The sequence below is a fragment of the Acomys minous genome, assembly GCF_964271855.1.
Source record: "Acomys minous genome assembly, chromosome: 19".
Taxonomy (NCBI): domain Eukaryota; kingdom Metazoa; phylum Chordata; class Mammalia; order Rodentia; family Muridae; genus Acomys; species Acomys minous.
In genome coordinates this window covers 65,465,219-65,491,386 of record NC_140499.1, presented here as the reverse complement: position 1 = coordinate 65,491,386, position 26,168 = coordinate 65,465,219, and the positions used below count along the sequence as shown (strand labels likewise).

At 53.9% G+C, this 26,168-nt stretch overlaps 1 protein-coding gene across 5 annotated transcripts in view; it reads right to left on the bottom strand.

Annotated features, from left to right (window-relative positions):
* PI4KB (phosphatidylinositol 4-kinase beta) overlaps positions 1-26,168 on the bottom strand; it is a 41,319-nt gene that overhangs the window by 880 nt on the left and 14,271 nt on the right. For 2 of the 5 annotated variants that reach the window (XM_084769558.1, XM_084769559.1), the window contains exons 3-12: positions 24,663-24,707; positions 14,648-14,875; positions 12,919-13,146; positions 11,020-11,129; positions 9,906-10,010; positions 9,666-9,789; positions 7,905-8,170; positions 1,265-1,397; positions 874-994; positions 289-351 (exon numbers count right to left, since the gene is read on the bottom strand). In XM_084769558.1, coding sequence (XP_084625684.1) covers positions 289-351; positions 874-994; positions 1,265-1,397; positions 7,905-8,170; positions 9,666-9,789; positions 9,906-10,010; positions 11,020-11,129; positions 12,919-13,146; positions 14,648-14,875; positions 24,663-24,707 — 1,423 coding nt within the window. The remainder of the gene's footprint in view (positions 1-288; positions 352-873; positions 995-1,264; positions 1,398-7,904; positions 8,171-9,665; positions 9,790-9,905; positions 10,011-11,019; positions 11,130-12,918; positions 13,147-14,647; positions 14,876-24,662; positions 24,708-26,168) is intronic. The other 3 variants (XM_084769556.1, XM_084769555.1, XM_084769557.1) reach the window with 3 other exon arrangements.

Below are 26,168 nucleotides of genomic sequence, written 5' to 3'. Positions count from 1 at the left end.
GGCAGGCTAGTAGTTAGCCTTGGGCAGCAGAGGGGTGTCAAGTCCCCTTCCCTCCCCCGACGGGGACCCTGATGGTGCAGAGGAAGCAACCAGGAGGCCTTGTTTCCGTCCATCCTCATCCCATGCTCCTTAGTTCTCTGGTAGGTGGGAGTGTGTGGGCAGAGGAGGGAAAGGCAAGCCCACAACTTCCCCCAGTAAGATTGCAGGGAAGGCTGGGAAGAGGCTCTGGGACTGGGCCCTGCACTTATCTGGCGGCGGGCCTCTGCCTATGCTATGTCTGACACTCACAGATGACCTGGGCCACCGTCACCACGGGGCCAGACAGAGATGCTCCTGAGCCACGACGGCAACCTGTGGGGTAGGGGCGAGGATGGGGAGGAGGAGACTGGCAGCTCAGACAGCGTAAATGTCCGGAGTCTGGGGTGGGGGGAACAAGGGGCCGAGAGGAACTGGGGGAGGAGGGGAACCTGTGCAGGAGACGGAGGATAGAGTGAAAGGTAAAAGATGAGGCGGGAAGGGCTCAGTGCAGAGCAGAAGGATAGCTCAGGTCGGGCACTCAGGACAGGTGTAATGGGAGGAAGTGTGGGTAGAGCTAGCAGAATTAGAGATGGTGATGGCAGAAGACGGGAAAGAGCAAGAGGCTGGAAACAGTCAGTTTCCCCCGTGAGGGCACCTGCAGCTTTCTGCTGCTCCTTTCCGCCTGCCCCCCCAAGTCCCTGTTCTGCCAGGGTGAAGAATGGTCTAAAAGGAAAATGGGAGGAACCCCCTGAGAAACGCTCCCCCACCTGGGTCTTGAGGTAGGGGCCACTCCTGGAAGTTGCAGTTTTGCCCCCCCCCCCCCCAGCTGAGGCACAGGCCGGGCCCGAGCCGTACCTTGCTGCATGATCTCCACAATCTGCACCACCTTGTCCATGTGCTTGCGCGCGGCAATCAGCCCCTGCAGCATGAGCATCTTGTAGTAGTTGAACATGTCGCCGTCTAGGCCGCCCATTACCTGGGAGTGAGGACAGGGTCTGTGCACAGAGCAATTCTGGTGGCTCTTTTTCCCATGGGCCTCCTGGAATTTCCTTCTCTTAAGGCAAGTGTGTTAAATTTCACTATTTTCACTTCTCTTTTTCCCATAAGAAAGCTCCCAGGAAATCCTGCCTGGTCCTGACTTAATGCCATTTCTGTTCTACTCCTAATTTGGGGGGAGCCCATCAGCTCCTCCTCTCAAGAGGAAAACCACAGTGACCTCTGGAGGCCCCTCTCTCTTTTGACTCACATCCACAAACTCTGTGGTCAGCTTAAAGGCTGACGTCTCAAAGCCCAGGTTTCGGGGTGAGCTGGAAAGGATGAAGCCAAAGTCGATGTGGATGATGTGGCCTTCTGCGTCCAGGAGGATGTTCCCGTTGTGCCTGAGGAAGGAGAGGGAGGGGGAAGAGGCAACAGTAAGTCCGGCTTAGGTTGGCAGGCTCAAGCTGCAACCCTGGCCTCACCATACTGGACAGGACGCCCCAGCCACGTTTCCTGTTGCTTACAAGTATGGGTCAATTTCCTAGACCTAAAACTAGCAACGAAAAGGAAGTCAGAAAACTAAGAGACTGGGGTATGAAATTCAATTATTAGCAGCTTAATAAACATAGTTTTAAGATTAAGTTACAAGGCTGAGGATGGTGGAGTGCCTGCCTGTGACGCAGGGCCATGGGTTCCTGGCTTCATCCCCTGAACAGCGTAAACCAAGTGTGAATGATGGCCTGTGCCTGTGACTGTAGCACTTGGGTTGCCCACAAATAGGGTGAGGCCGGCCCAATACATGCTGAGTTCTCCCAAATTGTACTTTTAGTACCCGAACTTGAACCTGACTTAGTAGTAAACACACAGGTAAGAGAAAAAAAGGCCCCTGAGGCTCCAGCAACAAGTTGAATGGAGGCCTTTTATTCAGAGTCAGCTGACCTGTTTGTTTGATTTTTTTGTTTTGTTTTGTTTTCATGACAGGGTTTCTCTGTGTAGCCCTGGCTGTCCTGGACTCGCTTTGTACACCAGGCTGGCCTCAAACTCATAGAGATCTGTCTGCCTCTGCCTCCCAAGTGCTGGGATTATAGGCATTTACTTTGATTATTTATTTTTGAGATAGGGTCTCACTATGTAGCCCTAGCTTGTCTGGTACCACTATATAGACCAAATTGGCTTCAAATTCAGATTCACCTGCCTCTGTCTCCTGAGTACTGGGATTATTTTAACTTTTAATTAGCCCACAGCAGAACCAAAGCCCCATCTGTAGAGAACAATTAGAAGCAAGGCAAGCTGACTGAGCCATCTACCTTTTTTTAAGACAGGTCTTACTGCCTGGTTGTAGTCAATAAATTAATCTCAAGCTTCAGAGCTCCGCCTCCATCTGCCTCTGAGTACTAGGATCCCTGACAGCTCACCCAGGAAACCTTTCTGCTTCCCCAGCACTGGGATTGTAAGTGTGCCACCACACCTGACTTTTTTTTTTTTAAAGATGTATTACATATGCAGTGCTCTGCCTGCATGTACCCCTGCAGCCCAGAAGAGGGCACCAGATCACATTGTAGATGGTTGTGAGCCACCATGTGGTTGCTGGGAATTGAACTCAGGACCTCTGGAAGAGCAGTCAGTGCTCTTAACCTCTGAGCCATCTCTCCAGCCCCATACCTGGCCTTTTTATATGGGATTTGGGGATTGAACTCAGGTCCTCGTGATTTTAGGGTAGTAATTTTATGGACTGAACTGTCTCCTCAGGCACCCCCTTTCCCTAATGTCACGTTACACCATAGTCCAGGCCTGCCCTAGCCTCCTAAGTGCTGAGATGATATGAATGAGCCACATGTCTGCTGAGAAGAGTAAGTAGAAAACAGGCTAGGGGCAAATCCCTTACAGAAGACGCTCTTAGGAGTGGCACTCCAAAGGCCAGCTGTGAGGGAGGAAGCGTTAAAGGGAGAAAGACCCAGGTCTGTGTTAGCATGCTGAGCATGCGAGGCCAGCCTATTCAGCATGGCCAGCCTTTCCCCTATCAACAGAGGCTTTGTTAGGCTCAGCACTCACCACCCCACCCCCCCCACCCCCCCCCCCCACCCCCCGTTGGTCAGACTGGCTGAAAGAGGAGGGTGGAGACAGAGCAGGACCTACCTGAGTTGTAAGAAAGCACTAACAATGTAGCAGCCCACACAATCTAGAGAGCCAGAACAGTTCTACATGTGTAGATCCAGAGAAACAAATGACCCCAATGCACACACACACACACACACCCCACCCCCGTGTCCAGAAGCCAGTGATGGACAATGTCTCTTAATCAACAGGCCCGGGCTAGCTTCTGTACCTGGAAACTGCCTTGGGACTCCTTCTGCAATGCAGAGTTTTGTTTTTAATTGTCTTTGTTTACTGTTTTCTGATTTGTCTTCACTAACTTTTTTGGATAAAATTTAAAATGTATTTATATTTTACCTTTCAAAACTCAGAATATAACAAGTTCTGTGTGCTGGAAATTCACACTGTAGAAACCCCTGAAGAAGGTAAGTAAGTTCTTGGTTGCACCAGCAGACAGACATGCCCTTTTCAGTTCCCACAAGACAATTTTGTCAAATCTCCCTCCAGACTTCTACTGAGATCTTAATTCAGGGATACCACCAGAAACTAGAGTGAAGAAGTGATCCTTCCAAGTGTCAATACATAAAAGTTATTCCTTTTGGGCCAAGTGGGTTCCAATTTGTTGAGCTAACTTCTCCCCAATAGGCAGAGACTCACAACAGTGCACGGCTAAAAGGCTGGTGCCCTTTTGTAGCCTCACATTCATACTCAAACTAGACATGTGACATGAAAAGTGAATCAATCCATATGTCTTTGCTGGTTTGTTTAAATTTTTTTAAAAAAAGAGTCTTATGTGCCACAAGCTGTCCTGGAACATATGAGGATGACCTTGAATTTCTGACTTTCCTTCCTCTATCCCCCACTGTGTACCACTGTGCCTGGTTTTATGGGGTGCTGCATACTGAACCCTGGGCTTTATGTATTCTAGATAAACTCTGCCAACTGAGCTACATACTCAGTCCTCCCAGCTCCCTTTCTAAAGTCTGGGGGAATGGCTCTACAGTAAAGAGCCCTGGCTGTTCTTCAGAAGGACCCAGGTTTGACTCCCAACACCCACCTAGCAGGCCGCTCACTGTAACTACAGTTCTAGGGGGTCTGATGTTCTCTTCTGGTCTTTGTGGGTACACGGTGTGTATACACATATGCAGGCAAAACACACATGAAAATGCAATAATAAATATGTTTTGGAAAATTCTACTAAAGAAAAAAAATTTTTTTTGTTTTGTTTTTTGAGACAGGGTTTCTCCGTGTAGCCCTGGCTGTCCTGGACTCACTGTGTAGACCAGGCTGGCCTTGAACTCACAGAGATCCACCTGCCTCTGCCTCCCAAGTGAAGGTGTGCGCCACCACGCCCGGCTAAAGGAAAATTTGAATGGTTCACTCTTCCTGGGCCTGTTTTAGCAGGCTTGTATTGATGTTAAAAATCACCTGATGGGGCTGGAGAGATGGCTCAGCTGTTAACACTGGCTGCTCTTCCAGAGTTCTGGTTCCAGTTCTGGCACTCACATGGCAGCGCAGAGCTGTAACTGTAGTTCTAGGGACCTGACCCCGTCACAGACTGTACATGCAGGCAAGACACCAGTGCACATAAACCAAAAACCCAGATATTCTGCATGTTACGACCAATTTGCTATTACTGCCACTGTGATAACAGGCAACGGTTTTGTCCCACTCTTTCCCCGAGGATGGCAGACTGCCCTGCCCTGCTGTGACCGTGCTGCAGCTTAGACCTAACAGGTGACCAACAGCAACAACTTCCTTTCCTTTGTGGCTCGACGGTTCTTGGTTCTCTCTTCCTTTTCTTTTTGGGAAAGGATCCCATGTAGCTAGGATGATCCTGAACTTCCTGCCTCTGCCTCCCAGTGTGAGGACCTTTCTCCAGCCCCTAAGTTTTCTAAAGGACTTACCACCCACACAGTGGCTAACACCATCTGTACCTCTACTCCCAAGGGATCTGACACCCCTCTTGGGCACACTATGCAGGTGGTACACAGACATACATGTAGTAAAACATTCATATATTTAGAAAAAGCAAAATACAAAAAAGTTTGAGGCTAGCTAGAGCTGTTACACAGAGAAACTCTGTCTCAAAAAACCAAAAATACAGTAGTTAGCTCCCTGCCCTGCAAAAGGAACAGACTTTCATCTTCCAAACATTTTCTTTGGTGGTTTTGTTATAATCTATTTTATCTTTTTTTTTTTTTCTCTGTATAGCCACGGCTGCTGCTTTGGAACCCCCTCTGTAGACCAGGCTGGCCTCAAACTCACATTCACCTGCCTCTGCCTCCCAGTGCTGGGATTAAAGGCGTGTGCATCACCACTGCCAAGCTATTTTATCATTTTTACATATCAGTTTCTGAAATGAAACTCCTGAGGCTAACTGGTGCCAGCTTTCCAGTTCCCTGCTTACTCAATCCTGGAGCTGAGCCTGGGCTTCTAGGCCTTGGGTTCAAAATCCATGACACTCAGGGATGGTCTAAAACTTGTAGTCAAGACCTTACGATTGCACCCCAACAGCTCTCACACTGAGACAGCCCTTGCTCATTTCCATTAGGCCCAGGAGGGAGAAATGACCACAGGCCCCCAAGGCCACTGCTGCCCCTTCTCTGCTTCATGAGGGCATCTCCCTGACAGTGCGTGTCACATACATGGCATATGTTTACCAAACAGACACTAGATTCTGAGATGCTGCTGAGCTGTCTGTCATGTGCTGCCATGTCAGCTGGGAGCCCTGAGGGCAGAGGCTGTCACATTCCTACTTAAAAAAATGTTTTTTTTCTTAAAGATTTATAGTGTGTATGAGTGCTCTGCCTGCATGTACACCTGCAGGCCAGAAGAGGGCACCAGATCACATTGTAGATGGTTGTGAGCCATCATGTGGTTGCTGGGAATTGGAACTCAGGACCTCTGGAAGAGCAGGCGATGCTCTTAACCTCTGAGCCATCTCTCTAGCCCCTTAAAAAAATGTTTAAGAGTGTATGTGTGCTTATGGGCACATGCCATAGCGTGTATGTGGAATCAGATTACAGCTCTGTGGAGTTGGTTCCAGGGATTAAACAATTCATTTTACCCACTGAGCCACCTTGCCAGGCCCCAGGCCCTGTGTGTTGCGGGACAGGTACAAGCTGCTAAAGCGCTCAGGCCCAACTCCCAACATGGCCTGTGGATAAGCCTCAGCTGGCAGAGGATGGCTGGAGCCATTGTTAATGTATATAATGCTTCACCTGTGTGAGGTCAGGCTTTATAAAAATCATGTGATAGCCGGGCGTGGTGGCGCACACCTTTAATCCCAGCACTCGGGAGGCAGAGGCAGGTAGATCGCTGTGAGTTCGAGGCCTGCCTGGTCTACAAAGCGGGTCCAGGCCAGCCAAGGCTACACAGAGAAACCCTGTATCGAAAAAAAAAATCATGTGATAACTGAAAGAAACGACAATCTAGGCAAAACAAAAGTACTGAAAAATTGTGGAAATTAGCCGAGCCTAGTGGTGCACACCTTTAATCCCAGCACTCGGAGGCAGAGGCAGGCAGAAGATCTGAGTTCTAGACCAGCCTGGTCTACAAAGAGAGTCCAGGACAGCTAGTGCTACACCGATGACTCATTGGTTAAGAGCACTGGCTTGGGATGCAGAGTTATTTTCCAACACCCACATGGAAGTTTACCACTGCTTTTAACTCTATTCCAGAGGATCCACTGGCAATAGGCATGCACAGACATATATATAGGAAAAACACCCAAACATAATAATAAAAAAATGAAATTAAAAAATAATGGGGGGGGGGCAGGCAGTGAGATGGCTCAGAGGTTAGGAACACTGACTGCTCTTCCAGAGGTCCTGAGTTCAGTTCCCAGCAACCACATGGCAGGTCACAACCATCTATAATGTGATCTGGTGCCCTCTTCTGGCCTGCATGTGTATGTGCAAGCAAAAGCACTGTATACATAATAATAAATACATTTTTTTAAAAATTAAAAAATAAAGGGAAATCATGTTGGAGTGAGGAAGGAGGAGAGCTCATAACCGGGAAATGCAAGTTTATTTCCACAGTCTCCCTCGCCCATTTCCTTTCTGCGTTAGGTCACTGACACACTACCTTTGCACCAGGCTCCATTATCTCTTGCTTTCGTGCTAAGGACCCAGTCAGCCCGGCCCTCATCCACAGCACCATATGGCGTCTACATAGAGCAGAGCACATCCTTCCTATCCTGCAAAATAAAATTCTTGCTGAGCGTGGTGGCCCAGGCCTGTAATCCCAGCACTCAGGAGGCAGAGGCAGGAGATCTCTGAGTTCAAGGGCAGCCTGGTCTACATACCACGTTCCAGGACAGACGGGGTCACACAGAAAGACCCTGTCTCACCGGGCGTGGTGGTGCCTTTAATCCCAGCACTTGGGGGGCAGAGGCAGGCAAGGCAGATCTCTTAAGTTCGAGGCCAGCCTGGTCTATAAAAGTGAGTCTAGGACAGCTAAGGCTACACAGAGAAACCCTGCTGCCCCTTCAGCCTCATAATGAAGGGCCTCCTTGTAGCCTTATGCTGATGTCATTGCCCAATCCAGGTTTCGATCCCAGTGGAACATTTCCTCATCCTGCCCATAGCTTTATCTGTCCTCGTTTGCCCTTCAGCCCCTCAGTGAGACCTTCACCTACAGATGCTCAGTCTCTTCTCACTTCTCCACACTTGTCTGCCTTGTGGCTTAATGTCACACAAACAAATCTCTCCTACTAAGTAAGCCTGCACTGTGTCATCACTGAGCACTCTATGTGAAGGGACAGAAGACCCCTGTGAAAGACTCGGGTGAGGGCACAAGTCACTCACCTGTCCTTGACTTGCAATAGGTAGCACACCAAGCAGTAGCCAGCACAACTTTGTACAAAATTGCGCTGGGCACTGAGGAACGCCTCGGTGGTGTAGCTGCCGTGCTCCTGTAGGAAGTAATCGAGCAAGGAGAGCTGAGACTGTTTCTTCACCTGGTGGATGGACACGGCGTTGACTACTGGCTCGATCATGCCGCTGTCAGCTGAAATCACAAGAATCTTATATGGCCTGATCCAAAGAGGCACGCGCTCCTGCTCCCAGATGCACTGTGAAGAGACACAAAGGCACCGGGGATTGAGAGGGGCTCATCTTGCTCCAAACTAGAGAAGAGGAGGTTTCTTCTCTATAACTGCTCTTCCTTGGTGTCTTGGATTGAAGGAAAACCCTGGTTACAAGAGAGTCAGAAGTCAACCTGAGTTACATGAACCTCCATCTCAAAAACAAAATAAAAGCAAAGTCCTTAAGCCATCTGTCACATACTGCTTATGATCCTAGTATCTGGGAAGCTGAGGTAGACGGTGATGAGGGGGCACAAAGACAGCAGTGACCTTGGCCGGGAGTAGAAAGGGTACAAAGCAAGTTCCATTTGGCTTAGGCTACAAGTGAGACTCTTTCTAAAAACAAAACCACTGGGCGGTGGTGGCGCACGCCTTTAATCCTAGCACTTGGGAGGCAGAGGCAGGCGGATCTCTGTGAGTTTGAGGCCAGCCTGGTCTACAACCAGAGTCCAGGACAGCCAGGCTACACAGAGAAACCCTGTCTCAAAACCAAACCCAACCAACCAACCAAACCAAACCAAACCAAAAATCAAGAGAAAGTTCAAGTTACCCCTACCTCTCAAGAAACCTGCAAACAAATATAAAGAACTGAACAGGTGAAACCACTTGCAGATCACCAACCCAGGGAGGCAGGCGCTCAGCATCTCGATACAGCGCAGCAGCGCACACCTGTAACCCTCATACATACGTAAGCAGAGGGATGAGGATTGTCATGAATTCAGTGCCAGCCTGGACCACACAGTAAGTCCAGGTAAACCACAACTGCAGAGTGGACCCTGGGAGGTGGCTCGGGGGTTAAGAGCACCTCCTGCTCTTGCAGAGGACTTGAGTTCAGTTCCCAGCACCCAGGAGGCTTCTCACAATTCTTACTCCAGTTCCAGGAGGATCTGCCACTGTTCATGGACACTGCACACATGTGCTGTGCAGAATGCATGCAGGGAAAACATCCATACACATAAAATAAATTAATCTTGAAAAAAAGACAAAGCAAAACAAAACCCAAATACTTGAACACAGTGTAAATCCATCCATCCCAGATCATTTGGAAGGTTCTGATAAAAAGGAAAAACCCAAACCTCGGTGGTACACACCTGTAACCCTAGCCTTGGGAAATGAAGGCGGAAGGAGCAAGGGTGAAGCTGATCTTTGGTTATAACCGAGCCTGAGGCCAGCCTGAATGACGAGCCCCTTTCTGAAATCACACTCCTCAACCAAAAAGGACCACCTGACAGTCAGTGGCCAAAACAGGGCAGATGCAGTTCCAGAAAGAACCGACAGAGGCCGCCATGGAGCCGCTCATCACGTGGCTGTGCTGCTCTGGAGGAAGGCCCGCCAGCTTCAGTTTAGCCTTCCAGGTCTGAACGGGCAGCAGGAGCCCAGGAGGCTCTCGGAGGGAGAAGTCCTCAGGGGGCTGGAGCTGTACTGCCAGCCTTTCCTTTCATGACCCCTGTCTCTGTTCCTTTCTTCTCTTTCCTTTCCTCACCTGCAGTTGTTTCAACACCTGGAACGCCAGTAGCTCCTGACGCAGGTCGTCTCCACACTTGACAATGACTGACAGGAGTCTCCAATTGGGAAGATGGCCGTAGGGGGAGCCTTCTCTGATCCTCCTGTGAAGACGGAAGTCACAGGATGATGGCCTGCAGCGTAAGTCTGACGGAGTATTTAGAGGGGAGGGGCAGTGGAGGAGGAGGCCATGGACCACACCACTCTCCACCCTCCTCACCGCACTTTCTCCTGCCAGGGCTCCTTCAGGGCGACTGCAGAAGGGTCTTCAGGGTCCCGTCTGAAGGCTGTGGGAGTGTGAGCTAGCTGTTCTGACAGGCGCCGTCTAGCAGGAAGAAAATACACAATTTATTTGGAAGAGTTACCTCAGAGCTGCATGCATGTCTTGCCCCCTTTCCCTTGCCACTGTTGCTAGATTCTGGGCACACAGATTCTTGGTGCTGGGAAAGCACCAAGAAGGAGGCATATGGTATCATTTTGCTAACCTGGTAGTTTGTGATCATGTTAAAATGCAGAGAACCTAGCTGGGGGTTAGTGGCGCATGCCTTTAATCCCAGCACTTGGGAGGCAGAGGCAGGAGGATCGCTGTGAGTTCGAGGCCAGCCTGGTCTACAGAGCGAGTCCAGGACAGCCAGGTCTACACAGAGAGACGCTGTCTTGAAAAACCAAACCAAACAACAAAAGCAGAGAACCTGGCTTTGCTCACTCCTCTATCCCAACCCTGACTCAGAACGGGTGACTGCAGAACCTGCATGTCTAGCAAGGTCTCCTCCCATCTCATAGTGAAGGGGACCACTTGGAGATCTCACTTGGTTATTGTTTTGTTCTGTATTTTCTGTGTGGGTGGTGCTGGGAACTGAACCCAGGGACTTTCATATGCTAGCCAAGTGCAACTTGGAGAACTGATAGCAGATGCCCTCTGGGGAACTTTCTTTTTGGATCTCTCTCTCTCTCTCTCTCTCTCTCTCTCTCTCTCTCTCCAGGGTTTCTCTGTGTAGCCCTGGCTGTCCTGTACTCACTCTGTAGACCAGGCTGGCCCCAAACTCACAGAGATCTGCCTGCCTCTGCCTCCCTAGTGCTGGGATTAAAATTGTGCGCTACCATGACCAGATTTTGGAACTCTCTTAAAATGTCATTTTTGTAGTAGCTCAAGCAATGTCTCAACTGCACCTTCACGGCCTCAAGAATGGTGGCCTCAGGACAAGGACAGAATTAGGAGATAAAGGAGAAAGACACAAGGCCGGCAGCCAGTGATTAGACACAGGAAAGGGATAAAGAGAGAGGCGGAGTCTGGAAAAGAGATGAAAGTGAAGGGTGGTGTGCCCCAGCCATACCGGATGTCCCCTGCTGCGATGAACACAGGCTCCTTGCTTTCCTGGCTGGTGATGCTGTCCACGGAGAACTGGGAGATGTTGTCACAGCTGTTGGTGTGCACTTCAGGGAGCTGGGGAGAGCAGGTCAGAGGTGCTAAACACAGGTCCCAGTCTTGCCCCTGCTCACTTGCTGCTGACTACCTGGGCCTGTTGGCCACGCCATCCCAGCCTGCTCCAGAGCCACCATCTTTCCACATCACTATGGCCTTCCTGAGCCACGGGCCCCACAGTGGTGTTCTGTGTGAACTACTCCATCAGAATTCATGGAAATGCTTAGGAAATGCAGATGCTCAGTTCTCCCCATCAGCCTAAATTAGAGCCACTGGGGATGAGATCTAGAAGCTGAGCATTAGCAAACTCACCAGAATACTCCTAACATGCTAAAGTGTGCAAACCACTGCCACAACTTTGCGGAAACCTAAATCTTTGGCCTCATACTAGAAGCCCCCTATGACTAAGGATGTATTGTTCAGCCCTGGATCCTCCCAGACTGTGAGTATTTATTCAATATCGGTTTCCTACCCCCACCCCAGACAGGGTCTGTGTAGCCTTGTCTGTCCTGGACTCACTTTGTAGACCAGGCTGGCCTTGAACTCACATTCACAGCAATTTGCCTGCCTTTGCCTCCCGAGTGCTGGGATTAAAGGCGTGCGCCACCACGCCCGGCTTTATTCAATTATCTTATTTATTTTCTGCCTTCCCTGCTTCCACTTAAATGCTGGGACCCATAAGTGAGCTACCACATCCAGCTTCGCTTCTTCAGTCTAAACACTCAACTTTATACTATAAAATACTCTGCCATCCCCAACAGGCCTCTCTTCTTCCTGTTAGCAGAGCATTCTCAATTCCACTCGCCAGGGACAGCCCCAGAGTAAAGCTCGCGTGGCTTCGCGTGGCTGACAGGACTGAGCGAGTGTGCTGTGGCTTGTCAGGCCCACGCCTGTCTCCAGCCTCACTGGCTGCTCCTCTCACCTCACACCACGCACCCAGTGTGCGCACATGCCCTCCAGCTCTGACCCTGAGCGTGCTCCATTTTCCCTCTCAGTCCCTGTGCACATCCCTCTGTCTGAATGTCTTTTGTTCTGTAATTCCAACCACGTTTGGTACTTGTACCCCATCCCCACTGCAGGCAGATCACAGCACTGGGCAGCTACCGGCGTCTGGTGATTCCTGTTAGGTTATAAGCTCCTGCAGGTGTAAGCCAAGTCTTACTCATAGCATGCTGTTCTCAGATGGCACAGCGAGCCCTCCATGGACATTCTTTTTAGTTTTTTAAGAAAGGCAGACTGGCCTTGAACCCCCAATCCTTCTGCCTCAACCTTTTGGGGGCTGGGATTATACCCTGCTATAAATACTTCTTTCTTTTTAAAGTATTTGTTTTATGTGTATGGGTGTGCAGTGTCCACAGAGGACAGAAGAGGGCAGCAGATCGCCCTGGAGTTACTGCAGCTTGTGAGCCACTGCTAGGAAAGGGACACAGTCCTCTACAGGAGCAGCCAGCGCTCCTGACCCTGAGCCATGTCTGCAGCCCCTTTCTACAGCTGACTGAACGCACGCATGGCCTGTCAGTTTCTGCTGTGCTAAGCCAGCTTTATATAGCAGGTGTCCGTAAGTAGCTCACCAGCCCCTCCTCCCCTAGGTCTCCATGTGGCTCCTTCCATTCAATTGGAGCTCCTGCTGTAGGCGAGCAAGCCTGAACCTGTTCCAGCCAGCCGTCCAGAGTTCCCCTTCCCACCCCTCACTACCACAGCACTCACACAGGCACAGGCCTCACTCTGCTAACCTCTGTGTTATTTCAAATGCATCAAAAGCTTGCAGAGAACAGGCATCCCCAGGGCTCTGTCCTTGGAGCCCCCTCACCTCCACCTGCAGCTCGCCTATGTCATCCACTGACCAGGCTTCATCATCGTTGTCGTAATTGGGCACCGTGCTGAAGCTGCCAGCGCGCTGCTCGGGAGTGATGCCACATTCAGGCAGGTTCTCTACGGACCGCGTGCTCCGAATTCGGTTCTCAGGAATCCGGGCAGGAACACTAGTTGTGTCGAAGTTTTCACATTCAAGAACTTCCACGTAGATCAGGTAGGGAGCCTGGGTGGGAGGGTGGGGAGAGAGCATTTGCCACTGCCCCCCACCTCAGTCCCACTGTCCTCATCTCAGTCCCACTGCCCTCACCTCAGTCCCACTGCCCTCACCTCAGTCCCACTGTCCCCACCTCAGTCCCACTGTCCTCACCTCAGTCCCACTGCCCTCACCTCAGTCCCACTGTCCCCACCTCAGTCCCACTGTCCCCACCTCAGTCCCACTGTCCTCACCTCAGTCCCACTGCCCTCACCTCAGTCCCACTGTCCTCACCTCAGTCCCACTGCCCTCACCTCAGTCCCACTGTCCCCACCTCAGTCCCACTGTCCTCACCTCAGTCCCACTGCCCTCACCTCAGTCCCACTGTCCTCACCTCAGTCCCACTGTCCTCACCTCAGTCCCACTGTCCCCACCTCAGTCCCACTGCCCTCACCTCAGTCCCACTGTCCTCACCTCAGTCCCACTGTCCTCACCTCAGTCCCACTGTCCTCACCTCAGTCCCACTGTCCTCACCTCAGTCCCACTGTCCCCACCTCAGTCCCACTGCCCTCACCTCAGTCCCACTGTCCTCACCTCAGTCCCACTGTCCTCACCTCAGTCCCACTGTCCTCACCTCAGTCCCACTGTCCTCACCTCAGTCCCACTGTCCTCACCTCAGTCCCACTGTCCTCACCTCAGTCCCACTGTCCTCACCTCAGTCCCACTGTCCTCACCTCAGTCCCACTGTCCTCACCTCAGTCCCACTGTCCTCACCTCAGTCCCACTGTCCTCACCTCAGTCCCACTGCCCCCACCTCAGTCCCACTGCCCTCACCTCAGTCCCACTGCCCCCCACCTCAGTCCCACTGCCCCCCACTTCAGTCCCACTGCCCTCACCTCAGTCCCACTGCCCCCCACTTCAGTCCCACTGACAGCGTTTTCTGCTCCCACCCTTCTGACTGTGGACAACACGCACAGGCAGGGATGCACAGCTGGCCTCCCAGCTCTCAGCAGGGCCTCAGAGTGCTCATGTCCCACTACCAGTGACAGTCCTTCAGAGGGGCCTAGGGACTCTGTGGGCTCATGAGAAGTCAGGCCCAGGGAGGGAGACACAAAAACTGGATCCCAAGGAAAATCCTAATTTCCAATACTTGCTGTGAGAGGAGACCATGAGCCATGGGGACCATCACCCCAGTAAGCAGATAAACATAGCTTACTTTCCCTAGTAAGAATTGAGGATATTTCTTTCCTTTCTATCCATGCTGTTCAAAAAAAGTCTTATAAAAAATTTTCCTTTACACACATGGTGGTTGTGCCTGGATCACCGGAAAGTTACAGAAAGACAGGACGGGCTACCAAAAGGAGGGTGAGCAGCAGGTGAGAAGCCACAAGGTGAACTTTAGTTCATAAAAACAAAGGTCAAGAAGGTGGCAGGAGGGGTCTCAGGTCCTCACATCACAAGAGTAAGGAGGGAGTCGCAGCCATGAGAGCGCAGTCAGGGGAGGGGAGGGGCTTGGGCCAGAGCCGCTTACCTTATCCTTGGAATTGAGAACAACAGCTTGTGTGTGGGGCACACGGACCACGTGGTGGTCAAATCCAGCCGTGGGCAGCCAGACACGGGCAGGGAGCTTATGGTTGAGCAGGGAGAGCTCTGAGATCAGCCTTTGTGTCTTCTGCTCTTTAGTGGGGAGCGTGGCTAGCCGTTTGCCGATTGCCATCAAGGACTTGATGAATTCTCGTTCGGGGGCCAGCCGGACAGGCTACAGAGGGTTGAGATTAAATAAAAGATGGTAAAGAACACATTGGAAAAAAGTGGCCTAACCCTCCTATTTGCTCCTGGCCAGGGCCCCCAGTACTTAAAGAACGACGGCAGGAATTTCCCCCTATTTCTTTCAGCTTGAGTTGGGAAGACGACATCTCTCTGAAAGTTCCTCCCTGGGTACTCAGGATGCTTTGAGCTTGGCTAACTGGAATAGAACCCTTTCCTTGGACTTGAGTCCTCAAAGCCTGCCCAAGTCCAGGCAAGGGGACAAAGTCTAGAAAGGCCACCCAGGCCCTCAGATAGAGGAGGTCATACCTGAAGTGCTCTACTCATCTCAAAGACAGGGTTATCCTTTTCTCACCTTGGCCCCCAGGCTGCATCAGTGCTGAGGGCTCTGCCAGGCCCTGTGAAACTAGGGAAGGGGCCTGAATCGGTATTTTCCCACCCTTGCTCATGTCTCTCCTACTCCCTTTTGAATTTATGATCTCTTCTATAATAAAAATAATATTTTTGAAAGTAGATGCTCTGTTTCCTGAGACCTTTGTTGTTCTCCACAGAGCACACCCCGACCATCCCACATTCTTGTAAGAGCTAAGTGCACATGCAGGTGATGAGAAGAGGGTGAGCAATGAATGAGGGCATAATCCATCAGAAAAGAAAAGGCAGGTGGGGGTGGTGTGCACAGGTGGGGAGAGCAGGAAAGAAGGCAGGTGGGGGTGGTGTGCACAGGTGGAGAAGGCAGGAGAGAAGGCAGGTGGGGGTGGTATGCACAGGTGGGGAAGGCAGGAGAGAAGGCAGGTGGGGGTGGTGTGCACAGGTGGGAAGAGCAGGAGAGAAGGCAGGTGGGGGTGGTGTGCACAGGTGGAGAAGGCAGGAGAGAAGGCAGGTGGGGGTGGTGTGCACAGGTGGGAAGAGCAGGAGAGAAGGCAGGTGGGGGTGGTGTGCACAGGTGGGAAGAGCAGGAGAGAAGGCAGGTGGGGGTGGTGTGCACAGGTGGAGAAGGCAGGAGAGAAGGCAGGTGGGGGTGGTGTGCACAGGTGGGAAGAGCAGGAGAGAAGGCAGGTGGGGGTGGTGTGCACAGGTGGGGGTGGTGTGCACAGGTGGAGAAGGCAGGAGAGAAGGCAGGTGGGGGTGGTATGCACAGGTGGGGAAGGCAGGAGAGAAGGCAGGTGGGGGTGGTGTGCACAGGTGGGAAGAGCAGGAGAGAAGGCAGGTGGGGGTGGTGTGCACAGGTGGAGAAGGCAGGAGAGAAGGCAGGTGGGGGTGGTGTGCACAGGTGGGAAGAGCAGGAGAGAAGGCAGGTGGGGGTGGTGTGCACAGGTGGGAAGAGCAGGAGAGAAGGCAGGTGGGGGTGGTGTGCACAGGTGGAGAGAGCAGGAGAGAAGGCAGGTGGGGGTGGTGTGCACAGGTGGGGAGAGCAGGAGAGAAGGCAGGTGGGGGTGGTGTGCACAGGTGGGAAGAGCAGGAGAGAAGGCAGGTGGGGGTGGTGTGCACAGGTGGGAAGAGCAGGAGAGAAGGCAGGTGGGGGTGGTGTGCACAGGTGGGAAGAGCAGGAGAGAAGGCAGGTGGGGGTGGTGTGCACAGGTGGGAAGAGCAGGAGAGAAGGCAGGTGGGGGTGGTGTGCACAGGTGGAGAGAGCAGGAGAGAAGGTAGGTGGGGGTGGTGTGCACAGGTGGGGAGAGCAGGAGAGAAGGCAGGTGGGGGTGGTGTGCACAGGTGGAGAAGGCAGGAGAGAAGGCAGGTGGGGGTGGTGTGCACAGGTGGGGAAAGCAGGAGAGAAGGCAGGTGGGGGTGGTGTGCACAGGTGGGGGTGGTGTGCACAGGTGGAGAAGGCAGGAGAGAAGGCAGGTGGGGGTGGTGTGCACAGGTGGAGAAGGCAGGAGAGAAGGCAGGTGGGGGTGGTGTGCACAGGTGGGGAAAGCAGGAGAGAAGGCAGGTGGGGGTGGTGTGCACAGGTGGGGGTGGTGTGCACAGGTGGAGAAGGCAGGAGAGAAGGCAGGTGGGGGTGGTGTGCACAGGTGGAGAAGGCAGGAGAGAAGGCAGGTGGGGGTGGTGTGCACAGGTGGGAAGAGCAGGAGAGAAGGCAGGTGGGGGTGGTGTGCACAGGTGGAGAAGGCAGGAGAGAAGGCAGGTGGGGGTGGTGTGCACAGGTGGAGAAGGCAGGAGAGAAGGCAGGTGGGGGTGGTGTGCACAGGTGGAGAAGGCAGGAGAGAAGGCAGGTGGGGGTGGTGTGCACAGGTGGAGAAGGCAGGAGAGAAGGCAGGTGGGGGTGGTGTGCACAGGTGGGAAGAGCAGGAGAGAAGGCAGGTGGGGGTGGTGTGCACAGGTGGAGAAGGCAGGAGAGAAGGCAGGTGGGGGTGGTGTGCACAGGTGGAGAGAGCAGGAGAGAAGGCAGGTGGGGGTGGTGTGCACAGGTGGAGAAGGCAGGAGAGAAGGCAGGTGGGGGTGGTGTGCACAGGTGGAGAAGGCAGGAGAGAAGGCAGGTGGGGGTGGTGTGCACAGGTGGAGAAGGCAGGAGAGAAGGGAGGTGGGGGTGGTGTGCACAGGTGGGGGTGGTGTGCACAGGTGGAGAAGGCAGGAGAGAAGGCAGGTGGGGGTGGTGTGCACAGGTGGAGAAGGCAGGAGAGAAGGCAGGTGGGGGTGGTGTGCACAGGTGGGGAAAGCAGGAGAGAAGGCAGGTGGGGGTGGTGTGCACAGGTGGGGGTGGTGTGCACAGGTGGAGAAGGCAGGAGAGAAGGCAGGTGGGGGTGGTGTGCACAGGTGGGGAAAGCAGGAGAGAAGGCAGGTGGGGGTGGTGTGCACAGGTGGGGGTGGTGTGCACAGGTGGAGAGAGCAGGAGAGAAGGCAGGTGGGGGTGGTGTGCACAGGTGGGGGTGGTGTGCACAGGTGGGGAGAGCAGGAGAGAAGGCAGGTGGGGGTGGTGTGCACAGGTGGGGAGAGCAGGAGAGAAGGCAGGTGGGGGTGGTGTGCACAGGTGGGGAAAGCAGGAGAGAAGGCAGGTGGGGGTGGTGTGCACAGGTGGGGGTGGTGTGCACAGGTGGGGAGAGCAGGAGAGAAGGCAGGTGGGGGTGGTGTGCACAGGTGGGGAGAGCAGGAGAGAAGGCAGGTGGGGGTGGTGTGCACAGGTGGAGAAGGCAGGAGAGAAGGCAGGTGGGGGTGGTGTGCACAGGTGGAGAAGGCAGGAGAGAAGGCAGGTGGGGGTGGTGTGCACAGGTGGGAAGAGCAGGAGAGAAGGCAGGTGGGGGTGGTGTGCACAGGTGGGAAGAGCAGGAGAGAAGGCAGGTGGGGGTGGTGTGCACAGGTGGAGAGAGCAGGAGAGAAGGCAGGTGGGGGTGGTGTGCACAGGTGGAGAAGGCAGGAGAGAAGGCAGGTGGGGGTGGTGTGCACAGGTGGAGAAGGCAGGAGAGAAGGCAGGTGGGGGTGGTGTGCACAGGTGGAGAAGGCAGGAGAGAAGGCAGGTGGGGGTGGTGTGCACAGGTGGAGAGAGCAGGAGAGAAGGCAGGTGGGGGTGGTGTGCACAGGTGGAGAAGGCAGGAGAGAAGGCAGGTGGGGGTGGTGTGCACAGGTGGAGAAGGCAGGAGAGAAGGCAGGTGGGGGTGGTGTGCACAGGTGGAGAAGGCAGGAGAGAAGGGAGGTGGGGGTGGTGTGCACAGGTGGGGGTGGTGTGCACAGGTGGAGAAGGCAGGAGAGAAGGCAGGTGGGGGTGGTGTGCACAGGTGGAGAAGGCAGGAGAGAAGGCAGGTGGGGGTGGTGTGCACAGGTGGGGAAAGCAGGAGAGAAGGCAGGTGGGGGTGGTGTGCACAGGTGGGGGTGGTGTGCACAGGTGGAGAAGGCAGGAGAGAAGGCAGGTGGGGGTGGTGTGCACAGGTGGGGAAAGCAGGAGAGAAGGCAGGTGGGGGTGGTGTGCACAGGTGGGGGTGGTGTGCACAGGTGGAGAGAGCAGGAGAGAAGGCAGGTGGGGGTGGTGTGCACAGGTGGGGGTGGTGTGCACAGGTGGGGAGAGCAGGAGAGAAGGCAGGTGGGGGTGGTGTGCACAGGTGGGGAGAGCAGGAGAGAAGGCAGGTGGGGGTGGTGTGCACAGGTGGGGAAGGCAGGAGAGAAGGCAGGTGGGGGTGGTGTGCACAGGTGGGGAAAGCAGGAGAGAAGGCAGGTGGGGGTGGTGTGCACAGGTGGGGGTGGTGTGCACAGGTGGGGAGAGCAGGAGAGAAGGCAGGTGGGGGTGGTGTGCACAGGTGGGGGTGGTGTGCACAGGTGGGGAGAGCAGGAGAGAAGGCAGGTGGGGGTGGTGTGCACAGGTGGGGAAAGCAGGAGAGAAGGCAGGTGGGGGTGGTGTGCACAGGTGGGGGTGGTGTGCACAGGTGGAGAGAGCAGGAGAGAAGGCAGGTGGGGGTGGTGTGCACAGGTGGGGGTGGTGTGCACAGGTGGGAAGGCAGGAGAGAAGGCAGGTGGGGGTGGTGTGCACAGGTGGGGAAAGCAGGAGAGAAGGCAGGTGGGGGTGGTGTGCACAGGTGGGGGTGGTGTGCACAGGTGGAGAGAGCAGGAGAGAAGGCAGGTGGGGGTGGTGTGCACAGGTGGGGGTGGTGTGCACAGGTGGGGAGAGCAGGAGAGAAGGCAGGTGGGGGTGGTGTGCACAGGTGGGGAGAGCAGGAGAGAAGGCAGGTGGGGGTGGTGTGCACAGGTGGGGAAAGCAGGAGAGAAGGCAGGTGGGGGTGGTGTGCACAGGTGGGGGTGGTGTGCACAGGTGGGGAGAGCAGGAGAGAAGGCAGGTGGGGGTGGTGTGCACAGGTGGGGAGAGCAGGAGAGAAGGCAGGTGGGGGTGGTGTGCACAGGTGGAGAAGGCAGGAGAGAAGGCAGGTGGGGGTGGTGTGCACAGGTGGAGAAGGCAGGAGAGAAGGCAGGTGGGGGTGGTGTGCACAGGTGGGAAGAGCAGGAGAGAAGGCAGGTGGGGGTGGTGTGCACAGGTGGGAAGAGCAGGAGAGAAGGCAGGTGGGGGTGGTGTGCACAGGTGGAGAGAGCAGGAGAGAAGGCAGGTGGGGGTGGTGTGCACAGGTGGAGAAGGCAGGAGAGAAGGCAGGTGGGGGTGGTGTGCACAGGTGGAGAAGGCAGGAGAGAAGGCAGGTGGGGGTGGTGTGCACAGGTGGAGAAGGCAGGAGAGAAGGCAGGTGGGGGTGGTGTGCACAGGTGGAGAGAGCAGGAGAGAAGGCAGGTGGGGGTGGTGTGCACAGGTGGAGAAGGCAGGAGAGAAGGCAGGTGGGGGTGGTGTGCACAGGTGGAGAAGGCAGGAGAGAAGGCAGGTGGGGGTGGTGTGCACAGGTGGAGAAGGCAGGAGAGAAGGGAGGTGGGGGTGGTGTGCACAGGTGGGGGTGGTGTGCACAGGTGGAGAAGGCAGGAGAGAAGGCAGGTGGGGGTGGTGTGCACAGGTGGAGAAGGCAGGAGAGAAGGCAGGTGGGGGTGGTGTGCACAGGTGGGGAAAGCAGGAGAGAAGGCAGGTGGGGGTGGTGTGCACAGGTGGGGGTGGTGTGCACAGGTGGAGAAGGCAGGAGAGAAGGCAGGTGGGGGTGGTGTGCACAGGTGGGGAAAGCAGGAGAGAAGGCAGGTGGGGGTGGTGTGCACAGGTGGGGGTGGTGTGCACAGGTGGAGAGAGCAGGAGAGAAGGCAGGTGGGGGTGGTGTGCACAGGTGGGGGTGGTGTGCACAGGTGGGGAGAGCAGGAGAGAAGGCAGGTGGGGGTGGTGTGCACAGGTGGGGAGAGCAGGAGAGAAGGCAGGTGGGGGTGGTGTGCACAGGTGGGGAAGGCAGGAGAGAAGGCAGGTGGGGGTGGTGTGCACAGGTGGGGAAAGCAGGAGAGAAGGCAGGTGGGGGTGGTGTGCACAGGTGGGGGTGGTGTGCACAGGTGGGGAGAGCAGGAGAGAAGGCAGGTGGGGGTGGTGTGCACAGGTGGGGGTGGTGTGCACAGGTGGGGAGAGCAGGAGAGAAGGCAGGTGGGGGTGGTGTGCACAGGTGGGGAAAGCAGGAGAGAAGGCAGGTGGGGGTGGTGTGCACAGGTGGGGGTGGTATGCACAGGTGGAGAGAGCAGGAGAGAAGGCAGGTGGGGGTGGTGTGCACAGGTGGGGGTGGTGTGCACAGGTGGGAAGGCAGGAGAGAAGGCAGGTGGGGGTGGTGTGCACAGGTGGAGAAGGCAGGAGAGAAGGCAGGTGGGGGTGGTGTGCACAGGTGGGGAAAGCAGGAGAGAAGGCAGGTGGGGGTGGTGTGCACAGGTGGGGGTGGTGTGCACAGGTGGGGAGAGCAGGAGAGAAGGCAGGTGGGGGTGGTGTGCACAGGTGGGGAGAGCAGGAGAGAAGGCAGGTGGGGGTGGTGTGCACAGGTGGGGAAAGCAGGAGAGAAGGCAGGTGGGGGTGGTGTGCACAGGTGGGGGTGGTATGCACAGGTGGAGAGAGCAGGAGAGAAGGCAGGTGGGGGTGGTGTGCACAGGTGGGGGTGGTGTGCACAGGTGGGAAGGCAGGAGAGAAGGCAGGTGGGGGTGGTGTGCACAGGTGGAGAAGGCAGGAGAGAAGGCAGGTGGGGGTGGTGTGCACAGGTGGGGAAAGCAGGAGAGAAGGCAGGTGGGGGTGGTGTGCACAGGTGGGGAGAGCAGGAGAGAAGGCAGGTGGGAGTGGTGTGCACAGGTGGGGAGAGCAGTAGCTCCTTTAGCTCTGGGTGGCCCTTCTTAAGGCCTGTCTCCAGCAGCTCCCCTATGTCCTCTTCCCCCTGGGTCCTCTTTCCCTGCCTCTAGGCTCCTCAACTTAGGTCCCTGTGGTAAATTTGGGTCCTCAGAGTCAGTCTGGAGAGTAAGGTAGGGTGGGGAGAAAGATGGATCCGGATAGACATGATGAAGAACGCACTAGTCTCAGCTTTCCACCACAGGGACACGGTACCAGACAGCCTCCATGCTGGGCAGATCGAGCACCTCGACAGGCAAGGCAAGGAGGGTCACAAGCTGGAAACCAGCCTGGGCTATATAGCAAGAACCCGATTCAAATAAGCAAACAAAACCCACATGCTGGGCATGGTGACCCACACTCCAACACTTGGGAGGCTACCACAAATTCTGGGGCAGCCTGGGCTAGTGAGCACTAGGTCAGCCAGGGCTACACACCACTACACAATTCCGTATCTCATCATGTCTCCTTAGCTACATAGAACAAGCTCCTCCTCTCTGAGACAGGGCTTCTTTTTCTTTTTAAAATTTACTTATGTAGTGTATATGAGTGCTTTATCTGCAGAAGAGGGCATCAGAAACATTATAGATGGTTGTGAGCCACCATAAGGTGCTGGGAATTGAACCTCTAGAAGAGCACGCGGTGCTCTTAACCACTGAGCCATCTCTCTAGCCCTGAGACCGGTCTCTCTGTGTAGCCTTAGCTGTCTTGGACTCACTCTGTAGACCAGGATGGCCTTAAACTCTCAGAGACCCGCCTGCTTGTGCTTCCTGAGTGCTGGGATTAAAGGTGTGCGCCACCACGCCTGGCCTCCCTTTCTATCTCTTTGAGGTTTTCTTTCTTTATTTCTTCCTTCCTTCCTTCCTTTCTTTCTTTACAAGGCTCATGTAGACCAGGTGAGCCTTGAACTCACTGGAATTCTCCTGCCTCTACCCTCTCAGTGCTGGTCACTACACCAAGCTTGTGTATTTTTCTGATGCAGAGTCTTCACCCTCACTGCTCATACTAGAAGGAAAAAGAGAATAACACCTTTTGTTTTCTTCCTTTCTTTTTTTTAGGTTAAGAACAAGCTTTATTGAAGACTCTGTTTATTAATGAAAAAGTTGTTTTGAGAACTTCATATATGAATATACTGTGTATCATCTCCACCCTTGCCAACGTCTCTCCTAATACCCTTTTGAATTCACGATCTCTTCTATAGTAAAAATTATATTTCTGAAAGTAGATTAATTCAGAGTGTAGACACACTGGGAGCAGAAAGACCCAGTTTCTTTCCACCTTTTCTGTAATAGTGTTACAATACTGTAGAAAGGTGAAACTGCTGGGCTTAGACATTGTCTTTGCTTTTGAGACGGGGGCTGCCTATGTAGCTCTGACCGGCCTAGACCTCGAGCTCAGAGATCTGCCCACCTTTGCCTCCCAAGTGCTGGGGTTCAGGGCACACACCAGTACACCTGGTGAATTTCTGGAGAATTTATTTATGTGTATGGGTATTTTGCCTGCATGTAAGTCTATACACCATGTGTGTGCACTGCCCATCGAGGGTACCAATCCTGAGACTGGAGTTACACACAGGTGGTTGTGAACCATCATATGGGTGCTGGGAATGAAACCAGGGCCTTGGCAAGAACAACCAGTGCTCTGAAGCACCGAGCCACCTCTCCAACCCCTAACTCTGGCTTTTATTCAGCTCTTACTAAGGCCAGTTATGCTGCACATATATGCAGGCGTTTAAGGCTGGTCAGGTAGCACTGGGAAACCTATGAGACTGCCTGGAGCTCTTCATTTAGGGTGGGCTCTGTCAAGTTTTCCCCATCCAGAAGCTTCTTTTGTGAGCTGGGCAATACTATGTTAACCTGTACATGTGGAATAGAGTCGGGGTGCAGAGGAAAGTCACGGCCTCCACCCCATGATGGGAGGAAGCTTAGAGCCTGCACTGTGGTGAGGAAGGGGAGCCTTGGGGACAGGGTTGAGAGAGAAAGGAAAGAAAGTCGAAGTGGATGTCAGAGGCACCTACAAATATGCTGGGGGGGGGGGGCAATGCATCAAGAAAGGAATGGGGCCCTGGATTCATCCCAGAAAGAGCGTGTTGGGGCAGGACCGAGAGCTACAGACTCATGTGTTGGGGGTGGGGCAGGACCGAGAGCTACAGACTCATGCCTTTATCCTGATCCCTGAATCCATCCACTCAGGTGGCAAAGGGTCACTGTCCCAAGGACCCTCCACCCCAACCAATTCACAGTCATTTCATATTAGAAACACCAGAATTCTTTTCCATCCTCAAATCAGCCTTTCAGTTGTAGGCCCCTATGTTACCTAATCACACTGGATGTGACCCCGTCCCCTGCCACATGTGAGGAGAAGGGATCACGGTTAAGGGTCAGCGCAGGAACTAGGGGACATTGGGTAGACAAGGAGTAAAATGTTAAACATCATCCAAACTCCCAGAGGGTCCAGCATTTCCTCTCACGTCTTTGCCCGGGAACAAGGTCCACGACCCTGTAGGACCCGAGGGTCAGGGTTGGCTGAGAGGGACTAAGAAAAGAGAGCAGGGGTTAAGGCGTACCCTGGGCAGTGAGCTGGGGAAAGGGAAGAACTCAGACCTAGAAGAAATGAAGTTAAAAAGGAAAACCAGTTGTGGGAAGGTACAGCTTTCCCTCAGGCCAATTCCTTTTGTTTCAGGAGTTGGCTCAGCCAGCACAAGGCCTAACACTTAGAAAACTGGATAAATATTTGATGGGCTGATGGCAGAAGCCATGGGGAAACGGTTCTTGGTGGGAGAAATGGGATCCTGAAGGATTCTGCCAAGCAGTCCTTGGCTTTAATCCAGGAGTAAATTCTACCTCTCCCAGCTGTTTGCTCCAGAGACCTAGGAGCTAAGGCTAAGCAGCACCACATCGCAGCTGCTGTCTCTGAGCCTGTCTGGGCTAGGCTCAGGGGCAATGCCTACAGGTCCAGGAAGCCTGGCATGGAGATACTAATCTCCTGCAACTAAAGGGGCCTTCACTGGTCATAGAAGACATGGGACGGAGAGGAAATGCGGCCGTGGGGGGAGCCTGCCACCCAGTCCCAGCCTGGCCCCACTTACGGAACTGAATGAATTATCAACACTCTCGGTGCTGGAGGAGAGCTCCTGGGAAAGGGCCAGAGGGCACGGGGAAGAAGGGGCGGGCGGGGAGGGAAAGAGACAAAGGCAAAGAATTTAGCTCCAGCTCGGTTCATAACTGCTTCTCCTGTGCAGCTACATTATTCTGCGTTAGTGGAAGATGGTCAGCCTGGGCCCACCACTTGCCCAGAGTCCAGAGACTATGGGATGTTGGAAAGCCAGCCCAGACCTCGAGATTGAGAGCTAAAGGCCAAGGCACTTTCTGTTTTCTATTTTACCTTCTATTCTTGCCTGAACAAATCTTCCTGTTAGATCAATACCCTAGAGCGGAGTCTCTAGTGCAGTCACTGCCTGGCCAAGGTTCACTTCTTTCATGTCACTCGGTCACAGGCTTTCAACCAACCTTCCTCATGGGGACAATCACACACTGCATGACCCTGTACTAGAAAGTCTGTTCCTCCAGCTTCTCAGGCAGTCTCAGGAAGAGCTGGCCTTTAGGGTTAGGTATCTCCTCTTAGCCCTGTACTCTAACCCCAACCTTGAACCTGTGTGGCAAAGGCATCCCCAACCCAGGAACCTGAAGCTGCGGGCTGGATGCTCAAGTCAGTCTCACAGCTATCAAACCTTCTTGGGCTTCCTGTCAGGCTATCACACATGACACTGAATATATTACATTTTGTGATTGTTTTTGGACAATTAGATCCTAGCTAAATCCATCTGAGTAAGCTAATTAGCAGGGCAGGAGCAGTATTGATCTCAGCCCAAAGTCTAGATCCCAGTAATCTAGACATCACCCCTGCTAAGTGCAGTAACACACGCCTGTAATCTCAGTACCTGGAAGGCTGAGGCAGAAGGATCAAGAGTTCGAGGCTAGCCCCGGCTACATACTAAGAGTCTTTTTTAACAAAACAAAACAAATTAATGTGAATAAATTATAATAAAATAAGAAAAAGAAACCAAAATAAAAATAGAATTAAAAAATTGCAAAGAAACAAAAATACAAAATAAACATCATCTGTCTCCTGCGTTGAGCTGATTATCTGGCAACAAAGTGAGAGGCAGCTCATTCCGCAACTGTGGAGCAGTGCGCATGCATTGGGCCATCCTGGGCTCTACCCACACAGCCTACGGGCCACCCTGGGCTCCACCCACACAGCCTACGGGCCACCCTGGGCTCTACCCACGCAGCCTACGGGCCACCCTGGGCTCTACCCACGCAGCCTACGGGCCACCCTGGGCTCTACCCACGCAGCCTACGGGCCACCCTGGGCTCTACCCACGCAGCCTACGGGCCACCCTGGGCTCTACCCACGCAGCCTACGGGCCACCCTGGGCTCTACCCACGCAGCCTACGGGCCACCCTGGGCTCTATCCACATAGCCCACCAGGGCAGGCAGCAGGAGCAGCATGTGTGCACAAAGGCGGGAGAGAAGGGGACTGGACAAAGAGGCACAGTCTTGGGAGTCCCCACAGCAAGAGGGCAGTGGG